The 18,285-nt window shown below is 35.7% G+C and overlaps 1 protein-coding gene across 13 annotated transcripts in view; it reads right to left on the bottom strand.

The window, feature by feature from the left end:
* The window catches only part of GPHN (gephyrin), a 242,592-nt gene that overhangs the window by 116,108 nt on the left and 108,199 nt on the right, over positions 1-18,285 (bottom strand). For 6 of the 13 annotated variants that reach the window (XM_070937712.1, XM_070937721.1, XM_070937660.1 and 3 more), the window contains exon 5: positions 9,346-9,384. The exons of 5 other annotated variants lie outside the window; for them this stretch is intronic. In XM_070937712.1, coding sequence (XP_070793813.1) covers positions 9,346-9,384 — 39 coding nt within the window. Of the gene's footprint in view, positions 1-2,383; positions 2,446-7,667; positions 7,717-9,345; positions 9,385-18,285 lie in introns of those variants that run through there. 2 more of the 13 variants (XM_070937696.1, XM_070937703.1) reach the window with 2 other exon arrangements.

The raw sequence follows: 18,285 nt of genomic DNA, 5'->3' as shown, positions 1-18,285 counted from the left end.
GCTTCATCCAGGTGTCGGGAAAGTTGTCGTGCCACCACGCTCTCAACAACCTTCGCCACAAAACGAAGGTTGGAGACTGGACGATAGTTAGCTAATTCAGCCGGGTCCAGGGAAGGCTTCTTGAGGAGGGGCCTCACCACCGCCTCTTTCAAGGCGGCAGGAAAGGCACCCTCACTCAGAGAAGCATCTATAATCCCCTGGAGCCAGCCTCGTGTAACCTCCCGGGAGGCCAGTACCAACCAGGAGGGGCACGGGTCCAATAAACACGTGGCGGCACTAATCTTACCCAGAACTCTGTCCACATCCTCGGGAGTCACAGGATCAAACTCCTCCCAGATAACATTCTCAAGACCTGCCCCGGTCTCCTCCCGTGGACTCATCCAATCGGAGTTCAAGCCATCCCGAATCCGAGCGACTTTATCATGCAGGAATTGCACAAAATCCTCAGCACGACCCTGCAAGGGATCTTCCCGTACTCCCCCCCGAAGAAGGGAGTGGGTCACCCTAAACAGGGCAGCTGGGCGGTTCTCTGCAGATGCAATAAGAGTGGAAAAATGGTTAGATTTTGCCGCTTTTATCGCCACTAGGTAGGTCTTGATATAAGACCTCACCTGTGTCCGGTCAGAATCGGATTGACTAGTCCTCCAAATGCTCTCTAGGCGTCTTTTCCGACGCTTCATCTCTCTCAGCTCCTCAGAGAACCAAGGAGCTAATTGAGATCGGCATCGGGTCAGAGGCCGCAAAGGCACGACGCGGTCCAAAGCTCCAGCGGCCGCCCTTTCCCAGGCGGCCACCAGTTCTTCAGTCGAGTCGTGTGTTAGAGTCTCAGGAAACGGCCCAAGCTCCGTCAGGAACCTTTCGGGATCCATCAGGCGCCTGGGACGGAACCATCTGGTTGGTTCCGTCTCCCTGCGGCGGGGGAAAGCGGTAGGAAAGTCTAAGTGAAGGAGCGAATGATCTGTCCATGACAAGGGTTTGATGTCTAGGTCCCCTCTACCAAGATCATTCAACCACTGACCAGAGATTGGTCAGAAATGGTCATCAAGTATTAACATTATGCAGCATTTTAGTTTCAGTTCTGTTTTCAACCTTGCAGAAATACCGGTAGGAATACGACACCTGACTACAATGTGCTATATTCCTATATAGATAACAACAGTACTACAAATACTGTATATTATTCAACTGTATCAAATATTACCAACCACTGACTTGAGAAAATAAATAGTATCCACATACATACGCTTGCTCAGTTAACTGTTCAAAATTACAATGTGCTATAACAACATCATTTGAATAAAGTAAAGATTAAAATGGTTAGAATAGATATTTTGTTATTTCTGGTAACCTTTAATGGATTTTTGCTGATACCAGGACTGAAATAATTACATTTATAGATAAGAGATGGGATATGGAAAGAAGAGATCTAAAAATTGAAATAATGCAGAATGCAATAGTTTGCTGACAGAGACAGCATCATAATTAATGCATAGATCTAGCCTCTACAACAGGGGTGTAAAACTGGCAACCCGATGGTCGGATGCGTCACAGCAGGCCATGCCCACCCCAGCTGTGCAAATGGGAAAAATATTGCAAAATGTCATATGACGGCAACATGGCGCTGCGAGTTTGACACCCGTGCTCTACAATATTTTGTCCTTACAAATATGTGAAACTATAGATCTATAACTATAATCTAGATATCTATTAAATACCAATTTATAATGTCCTGGGTTTACTGTATATCCTACATTTCTAATACCTCTTTTGCAATTACTAATCAATGTATTTTACATTTTTATCACACACAGTTACCAAAATAATTCTTAAACAAAACAATTCTTAATTTTAAAAAATGTAAAACAAAATCAAAAGAAAAAAAAATAGAAAAACCCAACCCACAACAAAGAAACAGAAAAGAGGGGAATCTTTATATATTATACCTATTAAGAGTCATAAATACAGCATAATATAATAAATACAAAATATTATTGTAAAGCATCAAAAGGTCTCTGCCATAGTAAGACATATTGCTACATCCTTAGATTAGGAGAAAATATTGCCTTTTCCAAATAAATAGATCACACATTTCTGATAACCATTCCTTAACAACTGAAATAATATAATGTGCAATTTCTTAATATGATTCTTTTAGCACCCCCAATACTAATACTCTTTTAATCAAAATCTATCCCAATGAAAAACTGTCATTCCAAGATAAATGAGGCATAATTCCTAAAAGCAGAACTAACATTTTAAGAATATGTAGCTTGTACACTTTTTGTTTATATAGATAGTCCACAGTTAATTACAGTAATTAACTGTGACACTGGGACTTTCATTGCTAAGCGAAGCAGTTTATAGCATAGCTGTGCCAACTTACAACAGCAGTTTTGGAAGCTGCAGTTGTTAGGTGAATCTTGTCACAAGACTGTCATTTGCAACCTTCTCCTGGCTTCCCCACTGTCTTTGATTGCTGGAAACCGGCACTGAAAGTCACAAATGATAATAATGTGACTATAGGATGCTGAGACTATTATAATTACGAATATAATTTTGATTCAGTTACAAAGCACCACAACTGCAGTCAGGTTATAGGGTGGGGTTTTCCTAAGTTTCTTTCACTGACCGTTAAGCTACTGGGGACTCCTGCTTCTCTTATCTGATTGTTTCCTAGGCAGCCTCTCTTCCCCTCATTCCCTATGGTCACATTCCATTCCACTGTCATTTTTAATATAACTAGACAGATATATATGAAAGTTGTTTTTTTGCCTTCTTGGACAAAGAAAGACTAAACTCAAGATTTAAATTTCTTCAAGCCTTCATGGACACCCCAATGATGATATCGTGCCCTCCCCCAGGAGTCCACGGACCACAGGTTGAGAATTCGACTAGGCCAGGGGTGTCAAACTCGTGTCATCACGGCATCATCATGTGACGTATCATGACTTGTTTCCCATTCGCTAAACCGGGCATGGGCAGTGCCAGCGTGTGATGCAGCTGGCCCATGGGCCACGAGTTTGACAGCTCTGGACTAGGCAAACTCTGCTTTTATTTTCAGTTGTTTTATCTTTTGACTTGCTATTTTATTGATATTTAGTTTTTATTCCTATCATGGATGCTTTAATTTTTTTTTGTTGCATTGTTTAAACGTGTGCAATAGAAAAAAAAAAGCCATAGCATTAATAGTTTTTTTCCCAACTAGGTGAAATCTAAATGAGTTTCTCATCTCCTTAAGCAGTTTTTCCAATGGGTCTTCACCCAGGCATTGGTTAGAAAAGGAGTTGAGCCAGGACATGGGTATTTGTTATAGGAGTCTATGGCATCTTGTTTGTCTGCCATGGCTTTAAATCTGTGAAGCTTTTCTTTATTTTGATTCTGTTTTGGTTAGCTATCCAGTGTTATGTTATGCAATATCGGCAGCCACATAAATATTTTAAATAAATTAATATGGATATTTTCTCATATAGCACCAATGATATTTATTTCATGGTTTATATCCTAGTTTGATCTTCTTTTTTCCATATTTTTTGTATGGAAACCATATCATAGATTTTCTACGTGATTTAAAGTATTCTCTTTGTGCTGTAGGTTAGCAAGGATTCTTTTTCGATAAATGATATTTAAACAGAAAATGGTTTCACCAAATGTCTTGATTTGCTGAAGAAAACAAAATGGTTTCTGTTTGATTTCACCAGTTTCTTTATATTTTTAATTATTCACTATATGAATACTACACTACTACACTAAATATTTAGCTATTTATTTAATAAATATAAATTTAATAATGATTTCAATCATTTGCTTATTTCATATTAAAAATGAAATTGAATAGTTGATTATTTACTTGCTATACTATAACATATACCCCTTAGAAATCTTACAAACTAGATTTCTGAGTCTTATCCTCTCTGCTTCTAAAAGGATCTGCAACGGAATGCTCAGGTTTGAAGCAGGGGTGCCTAGAACTGAATATAGGGTTTGGAGGTTATTTTTGTTGTACTAGCTGAAATTACTTTTTTCATCATTGGATCTAGCAAATGACTATACTATACTATGGTCCACTCCATGTGATGAAATGAGCAGCAAACAAATTTAATAAACAACAACAGCAGCAACAGCAGCAGCAGCAACAACAATAATAATAATGGACTACACCAATGTAAACTAAAATAATTTTTTGGGGATTAAGCAAAAATTATCTGCTACCCCTTTGAAAGAAAACAGCAAATTGATTAAGAATCTCACTAAATAAATAGTAGTTCCATCTTCCCTGGGTTCAACCTAACCTGGCTCTTCTCATCTAGATCCCAACTGTCTGTAGGTACCAGGACAACTCTTTCATTGCATAACAGGAATGGTCTGGAGAAGTAACATACAGTTGAGTATCATCAACATCCTGAAGATACCACACTCTGAACCAATATACAACCTCTCCCAGTGGATTTTTACAAAAGTTTAAAAGTAAAGGAGGTTTGGCATTTTGTCACTTACAACCCCCAACTGGAACCATCAATTGAAGAAGGATAAAAACAACTGCAATGTAGTGTCCCCAACTCTGATATCCCAAAAAGATATTTGATAGATGTATCAAAGTCAGATGAGAGGTCTAAAAGGATTAGAAGGAATCTATTCCCCCATGTAAGTCTAAATCTTGACTAAAAAGCATTCAATAACCAATGTCTCCTAGGGAGTTTAGAAGTTGCGTCCCTAACATATTCCCAATAATCTTCCTAAAATGGGAAACCTAGAGACAAGGTAATAGTTATCTCATATAGCAGTTCCAAGAGTGTTTTAAGGAGGGCATTGCACAGCCTCTTTCAGGTCTATATGAAATACTCCCTCCCACAATGATGCAGTGATTATTTTGGGAATCCAGTTGATCATGCCCCCCCCCCTTTGTCCTCCAGAACAGCCAGAAAGGGTATACATCTAGTCCATAAATGGCAAGGGACATAATGAAAATCCTGCCTATAGCACTGGCACCCAAAGGCCTAAAGGTGTCCCAATTAGCATAGTCAGACATCAGCCTCAACTATATACCGTGACTCCTTTATGCCAATCAAGACTTTGAATGATTTTATTAGTGAAATATTATTCATAAAAGTCACAGCTGCCAAGTGGGCGACCTATTAGTATTTCCCTACTGAAAAGGGAATGACCAGTCAAAACAAGGCAGCTGGCCAATAGCCCACCGATGCAATAGGATTCAGGAAAGAATATTTTATGGGTTACATGTATCTGTGTAGTGGGTAGTCACTGACATTATATCCCCCTCTTTAGACTGGATTTTTAATATAATCTCAATTATTGATATTTTAACTTTCAAATGAATCTTGAAACAATATTCTTTCCTCATTACTTCTCATCCTTTAAATGGCAGGGTTATAATGCAAAGGCTTAATAAAAATATAAAAGCTTCGCATCTGGTCATCTGTGCTTCAGGAAGATGCAAGAAATGAGAGCAACTAACACTGAAAGGCTCTAGAAGCAAAATAGCACTGATAATAGCATTATCAATAGATTAGGTTAACTTAAGGCAATACATATATCAAATGATTAAGAAGAGGAACTTCAAGTAAGTTTTGCATCAAACCTTGGCTGAAACATGCACCGTACAAAATTTAACATAGCAGGAGCAAAGACTACACCAATTAACATGCCACTGGTACCATGAGATTTGCAGGGAACAAACTGATAGTGACTGGAAGTCATGGCTTGGCAAAATTAGTTGTACCTAGTTAAAGAGGAAAAACAGTCTAATTAAATTTGATGTACAATTATTTTTATGTGTATTTTTCTAATTTACAAAAGCTATTATAAATCTTCAGTGATTCTACTATTTATTTGCTTATTTATTAGGATTTGTATTCTACTATGCTCCTAAGAAAAAGTGGTTTACATGAAATAGTAAAAATGTAACTGACAATTAACAGCATTAACACCATAGAAATAACAATACATTCTAAAAAGAACATCACATAAAGTTTAAAACCAATCCCATCCATTACTCTTGATCTTGTTAACATACATGTGTTATAATTTTCTCAGCTGCTATCTATATTTCATTTTCTTTTGTATTGTGCTTGTAATTTGGTTTGAATAAATTTTATGGTTGTTCACCACCAAGAATCACTTGTTTGAGATGGCAGCCATATAAAACAAATGAACAAATTTAAAAATTATAGGAATTACATGACTGCCCTATCACATCATTTATATGTACAAAAACACACTGAGGAAAAATTACAAACTGTACACATAAATAATATGGAATTCTGACGGTAATATAAAGTAATCTGAAGTATTAAGTTTGTAATTTCTGTATTGGTAAAATCAATTTGCCTATTATATAGTGATCCAGTAATATACCAATTCCTCACAAGAGTATAAAACTCAGTTTCAAACATACAAATTAATTTTCTAGATGTAATTAAAAATCTTTGCAAATGCGGTCTTGTGTGATTCTTAGACATTTAGCTAAACTGAATGGCAAAGCCAAAGATAAGGGGATTCTCCACTGGGGGATTTTTAATTTGTATTTCAAAGATTTCAATTTAAAAATCTCAACTAAAATGGTAAGACTCCAGAAGAAATTAATATATTGAATCCTTAATTTTGCAGTTCTTAAATTGAGGTGAGGTGGGATGAGGGTGCGTATAAAAAATAAAAATTCTGCTTTAATGGTAAGAGAAAAATGTTGCAGGTAACTCAGTATTCTTGTTTTAGTTTTACTAGGAAGAAATTAATTAGAGTACTGCCAACCTCCCTCCTCCCAAAATTAAAATGTTACAAGTATAATAGAGAAACTTCCTTGAAAGTGATGCTAAAAGATTTCAGATGAAGAATTATAATTTAGATTTATCCATTTGAGCAACAGATTTAAAACACAGTTGAAATGTCATACACAAGTCAAAAGGCAAAATGAAGTGTTTTTCAAATAGAAAAGTCAAGAACAGAATTTTATTAAGAATTGAAAATCACGAACAACAAGACAAAAAAACTATTCAAACTATAAAAGAAGTTGCAAATAGAAAAACTATGCAAGAAATGCTACATCAAAACACAAGAATGTGTGTTTTATTTAATATCTGAGTTGGAAGATCATTCTAGTAACTAGGAATATTTGTTAAAAAATACCTGCTCCTTCAGAACACATATACATTTTCAAATGATAGAATATAGAAAATTCTACGATGCAGACTACCTGAATTCTAATTCTAACATAATGAAAGCTGTCAGGAAAGCTTTGAATTAAAAGCAAGAATTTTTATATTTGTGACTTAATTTAGAAAAAATGCTGCAGCAAATATAAGATTTCTAAGAAACTAGAACAGAATTAGAATTCTTCAAGAGTGTTTCTCAGTTTTACTACATGGAATCTGTGTCCATTTCAAAGTATTAATATCAGAAAAAAGCAAAACCAGATGTACAATAATTGTCTTGTTATATTGGAAGTCACTGCTACCAGCAATTTAAATATACTTTATTTAATATGATGCCATCAATACATGGTTCAGGAAACAAGATTCTCTATTAGTTGAATGACAATGTGAGAATGGAAATTTATGTCAAGTCAGAGATTATAATAGAAGATTACGAGAAAAATTCCCAGGCAATTTTAATTGTGTGAAATCTTAACATTGAGACTAAGGAGAAAGACCTACTTTGAAGTTGGGGTTCTTTCTCAGAAGGTCCTTGCATCTTCTTGGAATACTGCATGGAAAGTTGCCAGAAGATATTTTAAAGAGTATGTTACTATCTTTTGAATAGCTAATGCCTTCTAGATTTTTTCTTCAATAAAATTGAGTATTTAGTAAAAAGTTTTCCTTACAATTCTCTTTAAAAAAAAGTATATCAAATGAAATAATATCCCTAAGAAAAAAATAGATGATATATGATGGAATTATATCAGCTATTCCATTGAGAGCCCTTTCTAGCTTTTCTCTAAATGTATTTTAGCATTTCTGGGCTATTTTTCTATAGCTTATTTCTGACTTTTTGTAGACTATACACTTTGTTAACTAGAACAATAATTAGGACCTGTTCATCTATGTCACTCACGTTAATCCAAGAACAGAACTGGTATAAACTGGACATGACAACACATTACACAAATACTAAAGCAAATGTAGTCAAGAAACATTCCTTATCCTTTTTTTATATAGCCCAGTGGAAAGCATCCCCACTTTGTACTGTTTCTAAACATCAAATCTCCCTGCTGCAAATCCTTATAGATACTCTTATCAGTAAATTTAGCAAAGAAAAAGCTATACAGTAGGAGATCTAATCTAAACTTTGTAAGAGTAATATTCTGATTAAAAAATAAATAAAGATACATTCTAAAAATCCAAGCATATGGTACCGAATAAGGGTAAACTGGAGCCAGATCAAAACATTTTTCTCTTCTTCACATTTTTAATTTTTTGATGGAAGAGTAAGCAGTATATAAACAAGAAAGAGCACACAATCAGCAAATGATTGGGATTGCATAGAAATGGCAGTACTAATGTGCAGTCAAATTCGAAGGGTATCATGTGATCAACATAAGCTAGTGGTCAAACATACAAGGCAAGAAAAAAAGGCAGACATAGCAAATTGACAGAGCAGGATCAATTAGCAGATGCACAAATCTTCAGGACAGCAATTCAATGAAGTCAGCAGATGCATAATATCATTGGAAACAGTGAAAAGAGGGGAAAGGTTTGACAAGAGATAACTGGGAGTATCCATCAATAGTCACATACAAGTGGCAGCCAGAACTCATGGGCAATACGTTAAGTAAATACTACAATCAAAGGTAAAGAAGACCAATTCCAGGCAATCAAGCAGCAAACAGTGCATTGCAATGCCAGGTAGCCAGCAAGTAGGCAAAGCAGAAAGAAAGCAATGAGAGCCATATCATTTTTTTAAAAGCAAAGACTGAATAGGGCCATGCCCATGTATGATTAGAAAAAGCAGCTGCCAAGGAAGAAAAACAAAGCTCTTGAGTAGCTATTGGGGCTGTTAATACACTATTATTCTGGTAACTAAGATTACTGTAAGTAAAAGAACCCCAGAATTTGGATGCTCTTGTTCTAATAAATAATATAAGGCAACATAGCTATATGAAAATTCACAAGAATACAGAACACAAATGGAGATGAGGCTAAGCCTTAATGCCTGATGGAGATCTGGGGATCCTCCAATAAACAAAATTAAGAACATGAGACTCCACAAGGAAATTTTAAAAATGAGTACGCATCTAAAATTGTTTTTGATAAATGATGCCAAAATAAAACAAACAAAAATACTAGCAATGAACTGGATTAGAAATCATTGGCTGGGATTGAAGATATTGCTTACCCCTCTCTGGAGCCCACAAAATGGGAATGTTGGGAATTTCTGCAGCAGAAAAACAGAAGAGAAAAAGGGATTTCTGACTCCCAGATTCAAGGAAAAGCAGATCAGTTAAGGGATGATGATGTGCTTACAGCATAATAAGAACTGGTCAGAACCTTTGCTCATTCCCAGATGCAAACGTTTTCTGAGATTTGAGAAAGGTTTGAAAAGCACAGAGCATTTAGTATTGTAATATTCCATCTCTATTCACAAAATGACACCACTTACCTGTAATTAATTTTCTTAGGAGAGTTTGCCCCCATAAAACCTACACATGGAATGAGGCAATATCTTTCAATGAAATATGCCACAAATACAAAAGAAAACAGACTGTTCCAAATGAATATTCTGTAGACCGCACCAAATAGTAGAAATATTTTGTAAGCAAATCAGTACATTGGATTAAAGTCAAATTCACATTTTTGCCTTACAAAAATGTTGATGTTTTTTAATGAGACTTGCTTGCTGCAGTTAAACAATGCTTGCTTGCTTATTTATATCCCACCTTTATTATTTTATAAATTATTCAAGGTGGTGAACACATGCAATACTCCTTCATCCTCCCATTTCCCCTACAACAACAACCCTGTGAGGTGAGTTGGGCTGAGAGAAAGTGGCTGGCTCAAAGTCACCCAGCTAGCTTTCATGCCTAAAGAGGGACTAGAACTCAAAGGTTTCTGGCTTCTAGCTTGTGCCTTAACCAATAAAACAAATTAGCTCTCCAGTTCTTCTATATTGAATAATAGGCAAACTTTTTTCATTAAAAGAATGAACAAATTAAGTGAAAACCTTAACAGAGGACTCAGGGATCTTTGAATTTAATATCACCTGAATATGATACATTTTTTATTTCGAAAGGCAGTATAATGAATGAATCAGTTACCCTTTGTGATCTCTTTAAATGATAAATTAATGTGTCTATGTAGAAGAATGCAAAATTGATGAAACAAGAAAAATATACTACTGCATATTATTTTGCAAATAATAAACAAACAAACAAACAAACAAACAAACAAACCTAGGATGCTGGCAGCAACCTGTATCAACCATTAGCACCAGTCAATGGTATTTATGATACATTTTTAAATGTTCAGTTGACGGAGTTTCATGTTTAATGATAATGATAATGATAATAATAATAATAATAATAATAATAATAATAATAATAATAATAATAATAATAATAGGCAATACCCAAAGGGCTACCCTGCTATTTAGAAATTCTAAATTTACTGGACTGGAACATTTTGACTCTACAAAAAGCTACCTTACTCGGAACAGCTTACATCCTCCGACGATACCTTAAGAGTTCCTAGGTCCTTGGTTAGGACTCGAGCTGCTAAGCTATTAACCAGCCTCAAAGGCTGTGAATCTCACTAAAGATTAAATAATAATAATAATAATAATAATAATAATAATAATAATAATAATAATAATAATAATAATAATGTATTAAATTTGTATACTTTCCCACTCTCAATAACTCTGGGCAGTTTACAACAATTAAATGAATTGCAATAAAACATAAAGACAAAATATGGTAAGAGCAATGAAGTGATTCTCTCTCATCATAGATCTGGGTGAAGATCTAATATATAATATATATATATAACTAAAACTAATAATATAAGTGATTTCTTGGTTTAGAGTATAGGGTTTATAATATAACAAGATGCCCCCAAAACATAATTCATTTTATATAAAAAATTTTATATGAAACTAATTGTTGTTTGGGTTTCTATAGTAATTGGACAGAAATCTAAAACTGTGTACAAATGTACAATGTTGTATCATCACTTTTATATAATTATATCATAAATTTTACTTTAAAAAGATTAAGGAAATCTAGTTAGTAAAGTTATGTGCACTGTATTCATTAGAGAAAGAATTAAAGCATGTATCATGGATAAACATACGTGTGAGACAGCAGATTATTGAGGAATGCATTATAAATACTATTTACAAATAAAAATCTGAAAAGAAAAAAGGCTGTGGTCTGCTATATGGCAGGAAATGATCATGATCATATAGAATTTCCTCTTCCACAAGGAGTGCTGCAGCCACTGTAACTAATCTGAGATTCTGGATTTAATAGTCTTATGCACTCTTAACGTTTCAGATAAACATGCCTCCCTATATTTGTTACAAAACACACATTTCTCTTATCCCCATTCCCCATCACCGTCATGCTTAACAATGTGGCACTACATTCTTGGTATATTAAATCTGCTATGACAAAAGCTATTTGCTTTTGTTTCCATACATTTAACCAGGCTTTCTTGGACTAATAAACACATACACACCCACACATACTCACACCTCAAAAATGTGTCTAAAGAACAAACAAAATATTTAATCATATGTGTTATGAATGCGTTAATGTCCTGTTTCCTATCTGTATTGCTAACTGGTCAAGTATCTTGTTCTGATATATATTTGATCTGGATATTTTTAGTATTTTTTATCATTTTCATTGTTTTAAAATGTTTTTAGTATTTTTAATTGTAATTTTTTTTTCTTTTTGAATGTTAAGCTGCTTGGAGCCATTGATTAAGATGGGCAGCTATAGAAATTAATTGAGTGATTGATTGATTGACTGAACAAAACAAACAAACAAACACATAAATAAATAAATATTATTGAAAATAAAATATTTGTATATCCTCAAATAAATGTCAAGGCTGTTCCACATATATTCTACAACAGCCTTGGATTCCAGAATAGTGTACAGAGTCAAAATGAATGGATCATCAAACAAATTAACCCAAAATTCTCCCTCAAGGCATAAATGACTAGGCTTAAATTATCTTACTTTGGACACATTATCTAAAGACTAGCTCTTTGGAGAAGGCTGTAATACTGGGAAAGGTAGAAGCAGAATGAAAAGGAGGATTACCAGCAACAAGGCTGATGGACTAAGTTTCAGTTGCAATGAGTGCACGGTTGGAAGACATGAAGTTTAGGAAGAGAGAAAATCTATCTATGTGGTCTCTAAGAGTCAATACCAACTTGATGGTACACAATTCATCAATCGATTTTAGACACAAGGAATTTGTCTGCTTAATTTCGAATATCTACATTCCATTAACTAATGCATAACACTTGATTGGTATCTAGGGAATTGCCTGCCTAATATGCTCCAAAGCCTATAGTGGCACTGAAATAAATGATAGCAAAGTAGTAATAGCCATGTTAATGTCAAAGGTAGCTCTATATACATGAAAATTGATGTAATAATCAGACTAACGGAAACTGAAATAGTTTGGTGATTTCCTCATTTGGAAGGCAAATTTAGCAGTCAGTAACAAGATGGACAGTCCAGAAATAGAAAAATAGTAGCTCATGAGAGTTGAAAACACTGCTCACAGCATCTATCTCCATGAAAACCTGCTTTTATAATGCCACCTGTACCTGGGATGAGCAACCTTACTATGTGCTGGTAAAAGGCTGATAATGAAAACACATATCTATTATAGAATTCCACTCCAAGACAGAGATGGCTATGGCTATGCCAATCAACAATGGTAATTTGTTTTCCAATTGTTTTAAAAAACTGCTTGCTGCACCACAGATGTCTACTGAAGCAAGTGAAGTTATCCATTGGTCTACCCAATATTAACTGATATGAAATAAAGGTCCCTGAAATTAAATAAACAAACACTGATTAAATAGACATGTCCATGAATATTCTTGGCAAAAAGCAGAAAAGAACAAGCAAAAAAGAAGTAAATGAAGGAATAATTCAGTATTTCAGAGGGAGAAAAAGCAGAAGTTTCTCCTGAAGCTACTACAGTGACAGTCATAATGAAACTGAATGCAAAGGTGAAAACATGTCCCCTTCATAGTGGGTTATGACCATTTGTAAAATATCTTTCATATATAACAAAGTTCTGAATGTGCCTTTGTGGAATTGCAAAGTGATGACAAAGAAGATAAAATCTGTTCATTTGAGGCCAAAATAGCTGACCTGTAAAAGTGACAGAGGCAGAAAATTTAGAGACTTCAGGAATGTGGTAAAATTAGTCAGCTTTCTTGTGGAAAGAACCCCACATTCAGAGAAATAGGGAAGAAGTTCATAGAAAGAATCTGTATCTTCAATGGTCAGACAACTCACTGTTGCACACACACAAAAAATACTTCAAGGAATTGACATTGTGGTTGCTCCTAATACCAATAAATATACACATAAACTGTGTTGTGACCAATCTGCTGTTGCAGAGAATACATTTATTTAACCTGGAAATGAGAAATTAGGAAAAAAGGGGTTAGGGCTGTATAATACATCTCATTGAAAATGTGTGTCAGCAAAGAAAAAGGAAATATCAAGGTTTAAAGTAAAACATTAGAAATAATATTATCTGGATTATAACACAATAAATTAATGAATTAATATGGGGTTTCTTTGTTGAGAAGAAAAATATGGATATTAGAGCTGTGCATGATATAGAAAAAACTATTGTCAAGATGGAAGCCATCTTTTGCATTGGATCTTCAGGCCTGCCACATTTACTGCTGTGGGAAACTGGGAGGGGGGATTGTATGGAGCACGGGTGATATATAGTCATAATAAATTTCTTTCTCAGAGAGCCAACGACATCTTGCCCTGCAACTGGAGGGGTGTGGCTGGGAGCCATCTCCAGTTGGGACGGTGCTTTGATTGGACCATGTGATGAACTTGTTGGTGCTGGGCAGGGACTTGGACTTTCCTTTGGGTGGGGAAAACCTGGAAGCTTTCAGATTCGGGTTTTCCCAGATGTGCCAATATGACATCTCTAATAAAATGGAACTTTGAGGAACTTCAAGCCTCGAAGTCTTCTTTCATTGGAGGAGTTACTTGGAACCCTGACAGCTATTTTATTTAATGTCTGGAAAAGATCACTGCATTCTACAAGTTCTGCTGAACAGTTTCGGGTCAACCATGATTTAGCAGGTTGGAACACCTTTCTGAGTGACATTTGTATTTATTTACTTTTTATTTATTTACTTTATTTATATATCACTACATTCCACACGGCATCATAGCTTTACACTATTAAAAAAACCCAAATGATCATAACTTAAAGCAGAATAGAGAGATGATAATGCTTAACATCTCCAAAACCTTTCATAAACTATTCTAACCAGAAATATTCCAGTATGGCATAACCCAATGGCATATCAGATCTCAATCATAACAAACTCTTCTCCCATTTGCCAACAAAATCCCAGCTTGGTATATCTCATTAACTCTCCTGCCTCCCCCATATTCCCAGCAAATTTCTTTCTGTCCTTCCTGCAAAGGCACATAGGACCATAATTCATTTTAGATAACAAGAAAACTCAACACTGGATTGACCAGCAGTCCACACAAGTAAAAAAATATATTCTAAAACAGTGATTCATAACTGATACCTTCAAGGTATATTGGACTATAGGTTCCCTTATGCTCAGCCAGCATGCCCATATTTAGAAACTGATATTTAATACCTAGAGACTGGAAAATACTGCTATAGAAGAACTCCCTGCAATTTTCTTCAATGAGTAGGTGTTTTAATCAGTCAACGAAATAATAGAAATCATGCCCTAGATTACTGATAACTTCTGTTATCACCTTAAGAAGAAGAAAAAAGAAATCTGGAAGTTTCCACAAATTGTGTTTGTCTACATAAAACTAAAGTAGGAATAAAAAAATCTTCTTGCTATAATCCCATTTTTAAAAAATATTAAGGTCTCTCCTACCTTCCTTCCTTCCTTCCAAACCAAGGGAGATATGAGTAAATAGGAAGTGCACTTGGAGAGTAAATTAGTCAATACTCAACACCTGCAAGAGACAGGGCAGGACAGGAAAGGCTCTGAAGCAGGGTGGGTAAAAATCGATGATTTTTTAAAAAATGGATTTTTAAAATTGAAATTGAATTTTTTTTTACTTAAAATGGATTTTTTTTTATTTTTATCAAATTTATTTTAATAAAATGCTTTGGGAGTAAAAATCTATCTAAAGATAGTTTTCTATTTAAGATACATTAATAATTTAGTTTAATCAGCATGAAATGGACCTTAGTTATGTAGCATGAGGCTGTATATTCTGCAATATTGGGACTGTTGGTGAGTCAACAGCGGGTCAGAGGAGCCGCTGCCAGAAAAGAGATGTCAGCTGCTCTTTAAAAATTATGATTTAAATCGAGTTGATTTAAATCATGCCTTTTTACTGGTGATTTAAATCATGATTTAAATTGTGATTTAAATCAACTTGATTTAAATCAAATCCACCCTGCTCTGAAGCATGGGTAAGTGAAAGGCAATGGGACAGTGACAGTTACTATGGGGGGAGCGAGGCACCAAAAAAATCAAAGGCTGGCAAGTTAATAGAATGTGCCATGTTGGAGGCTACTGAAGGAAGAAACATTTTTTTTCAGCTGATGTCCTTGGCTTTGTCCCCACTCCTCCCCTATGAACCAGTGTTGCCTAGGACACGCTATTTGGACTTGGGTATTGACTAATCAGCCCCATTTTGTTCCATGCATAGTCCAAAACATCCAAATTATGCATGCTTAGTTTTGAGCAGGGAATACCTAAAAAAGTTTTCCATGAACATAATGTTTTGTACATCCTTAATATGTGTACACTTGACAAAGCTTTAGAACCTATGCATGATTTTAATATATCTGCTTATAATTCTCATAATGTTGTTGAGGATTATAAATGGATATATTAAAATCACTCCTACTTGCTGGCTTCTTATTCTGAGCCATATAGCACCACCAGCTTTACGAAGGCAAAGTGCACTAGTGAGACAATATAGAAAAATTATAAACATCTCACTCCTACTGGTGCATGCTGACATTCCTCATTTATCAGCCGGAAGACTCAAATCCACTGTAATATCGATTCTCAATGGAAAGTCAAATGGGTTGCTGAGTGCCCAGACATAGGAAGACATATAAATAACCCCACAAAAAAGGTGACAGACTTTGAATTACCACATCAGTAACAGACAATCTTCAATAGGATTTGCATCTCACACACAATCTACAGGGACTCTCTGTATAAATGGGGCATATCCTCCCTTTAGTGTGACTGCGGGGTCCTACATCAAACTGTAGATCACATTGTGACCAGCTGTAAGCTGAAGACATATACCAGTCCAGTATCTGACTTTTTGTTAATATAAACGATGCCGCGCTTCAATGTTCACATGGCCTAGGCATTGGTATTTGAACATAGATCCTTTTAACATTTATATTTTATTGTATTTTACTAATCTAGGTAATGTGATATAGATAGATAGATAGATAGATAGATAGATAGATAGATAGATATAGATATAGATATAGATATAGATATAGATATAGATATAGATATAGATATAGATATAGATATATAGATATATAGATATATTTGTCTATGTAAATTTTCATGGGTATATATGTGTGTACAGTTAATATTTCGGGTTTCTTCCCGTGTAATTGTGGATATATCCCTAAAAGGGTAGAAGCGACATTTCGACAGAATCTCATCTGCCATCCCAGACTACCAGCACCAGATTTGAAATAGTAACGGCAGTTACTGCAAAAGACTCCTCACATAAGCCTGATGATGGCAGATGAGATTCTGTCGAAACGTCGCTTCTACCCTTTTAGGGATATATCCACAATTACACAGGAAGAAACCCGAAATATTAACTATACACACACACACACACACACACACACACACACACACACACACACACACACCTTTATTTCTTTATCAGCAAAATATAAATTTGGTATAAAATGGTTTGTCGTGAATGCGACTGCTTGAGGGCTCCTGGATTGGAGCTGAAAGGTGAAAGGGAGCAGAATGCCCCCTCCCACATGTTGGGTTAGACCATAGATAGATAGATAGATAGATAGATAGATAGATAGATAGATAGATAGATAGATAGAGAGAGAGAGAGTATCTTGGTGACGTTTTGACAAGGTCCCACTCGTCATCTTCAGGCTGGTGTCTTCGGCTTCGTGCTTCTGCGAGGAAAGTGTGATCAGAGCTGCCATCTCTCTATAAATACTGGTGGGGAGGTGTGGGGTGCTGGCTTTGTTGCTGTGAGCAGGTTGGTTGCCTGTGTTGTTACATCTTGATTGGTTGATGGAGTTGATGTTTGCAGATTAGTCAGCTGTTTCGTATCATCCTGTGTGGGTGAGGTCCTTGATGTGTGCCCATTAGTCTTTTGTGTTTTAACAACCTGGGTAATGGGCTGTGTTCTAGTGTTGTGATATCCTGAGTTTTTTGATGTAATGTCATGAGCAGATGGCTGTGATGCCACATCCCGGGGTTTGGTTTGGCTCCAAGTTTGAGGTCTTGCCATGTGTTCATGGCGTGTGTCAGTTTGCTTTCTGTGGGGATCTGAGGGGGGTGCAGCAGCTGGTGATGCCGCCATGGTCTGGCTTCTGGATGGTGATTGTATTTCATCTATGGGATGGGTTTGGGTTTGAATCTGGTGAGGATGATTGGTGGTGGTGTCATGTGTTATCTTGGGTCCGGTGTTAATCTTTGTGGCTGGGAGTCTTCTGTTGACTAGGGCTAGTTTCCAGATGTCCGGTAGGCGGGAGTTATCGTCACGTTTATTCATGTTATGGGGGTATTTCTCTATTTTGATGGCTTCCATGATTATTCTCTTGTTGAAGTGTTTAATTTTGGAGATTAATTTGGTTCCTTCGAAGTCAATTTCATGTCCTGTTGTTTTAAAGTGCTGGAAAAGGGAGGAAGTTTTTTCTTCTTTTCTGACTGCGTTCTTGTGTTCTGCAATGCGTGCATTTATTCTCCTATTAGTTTGTCCAATGTATGTGGCTGGGCAGATTTTGCATGGTATTTCATAGACTCCTTGGTTTTCTAGCTGGATCTTGTCTTTGGAGTTTCTTAATATGTTGGCTATTTTTTGGTCAG

Source organism: Pituophis catenifer, unplaced genomic scaffold (genome assembly GCF_029215685.1).
Source record: "Pituophis catenifer annectens isolate HBS135680 unplaced genomic scaffold, rPitCat1.0.hap2 SCAF_1, whole genome shotgun sequence".
Classification (NCBI taxonomy): Eukaryota; Metazoa; Chordata; class Lepidosauria; order Squamata; family Colubridae; genus Pituophis; species Pituophis catenifer.
Note: the sequence above shows the minus strand (reverse complement) of the source record. Positions and strands in the feature narration are given on the sequence as shown.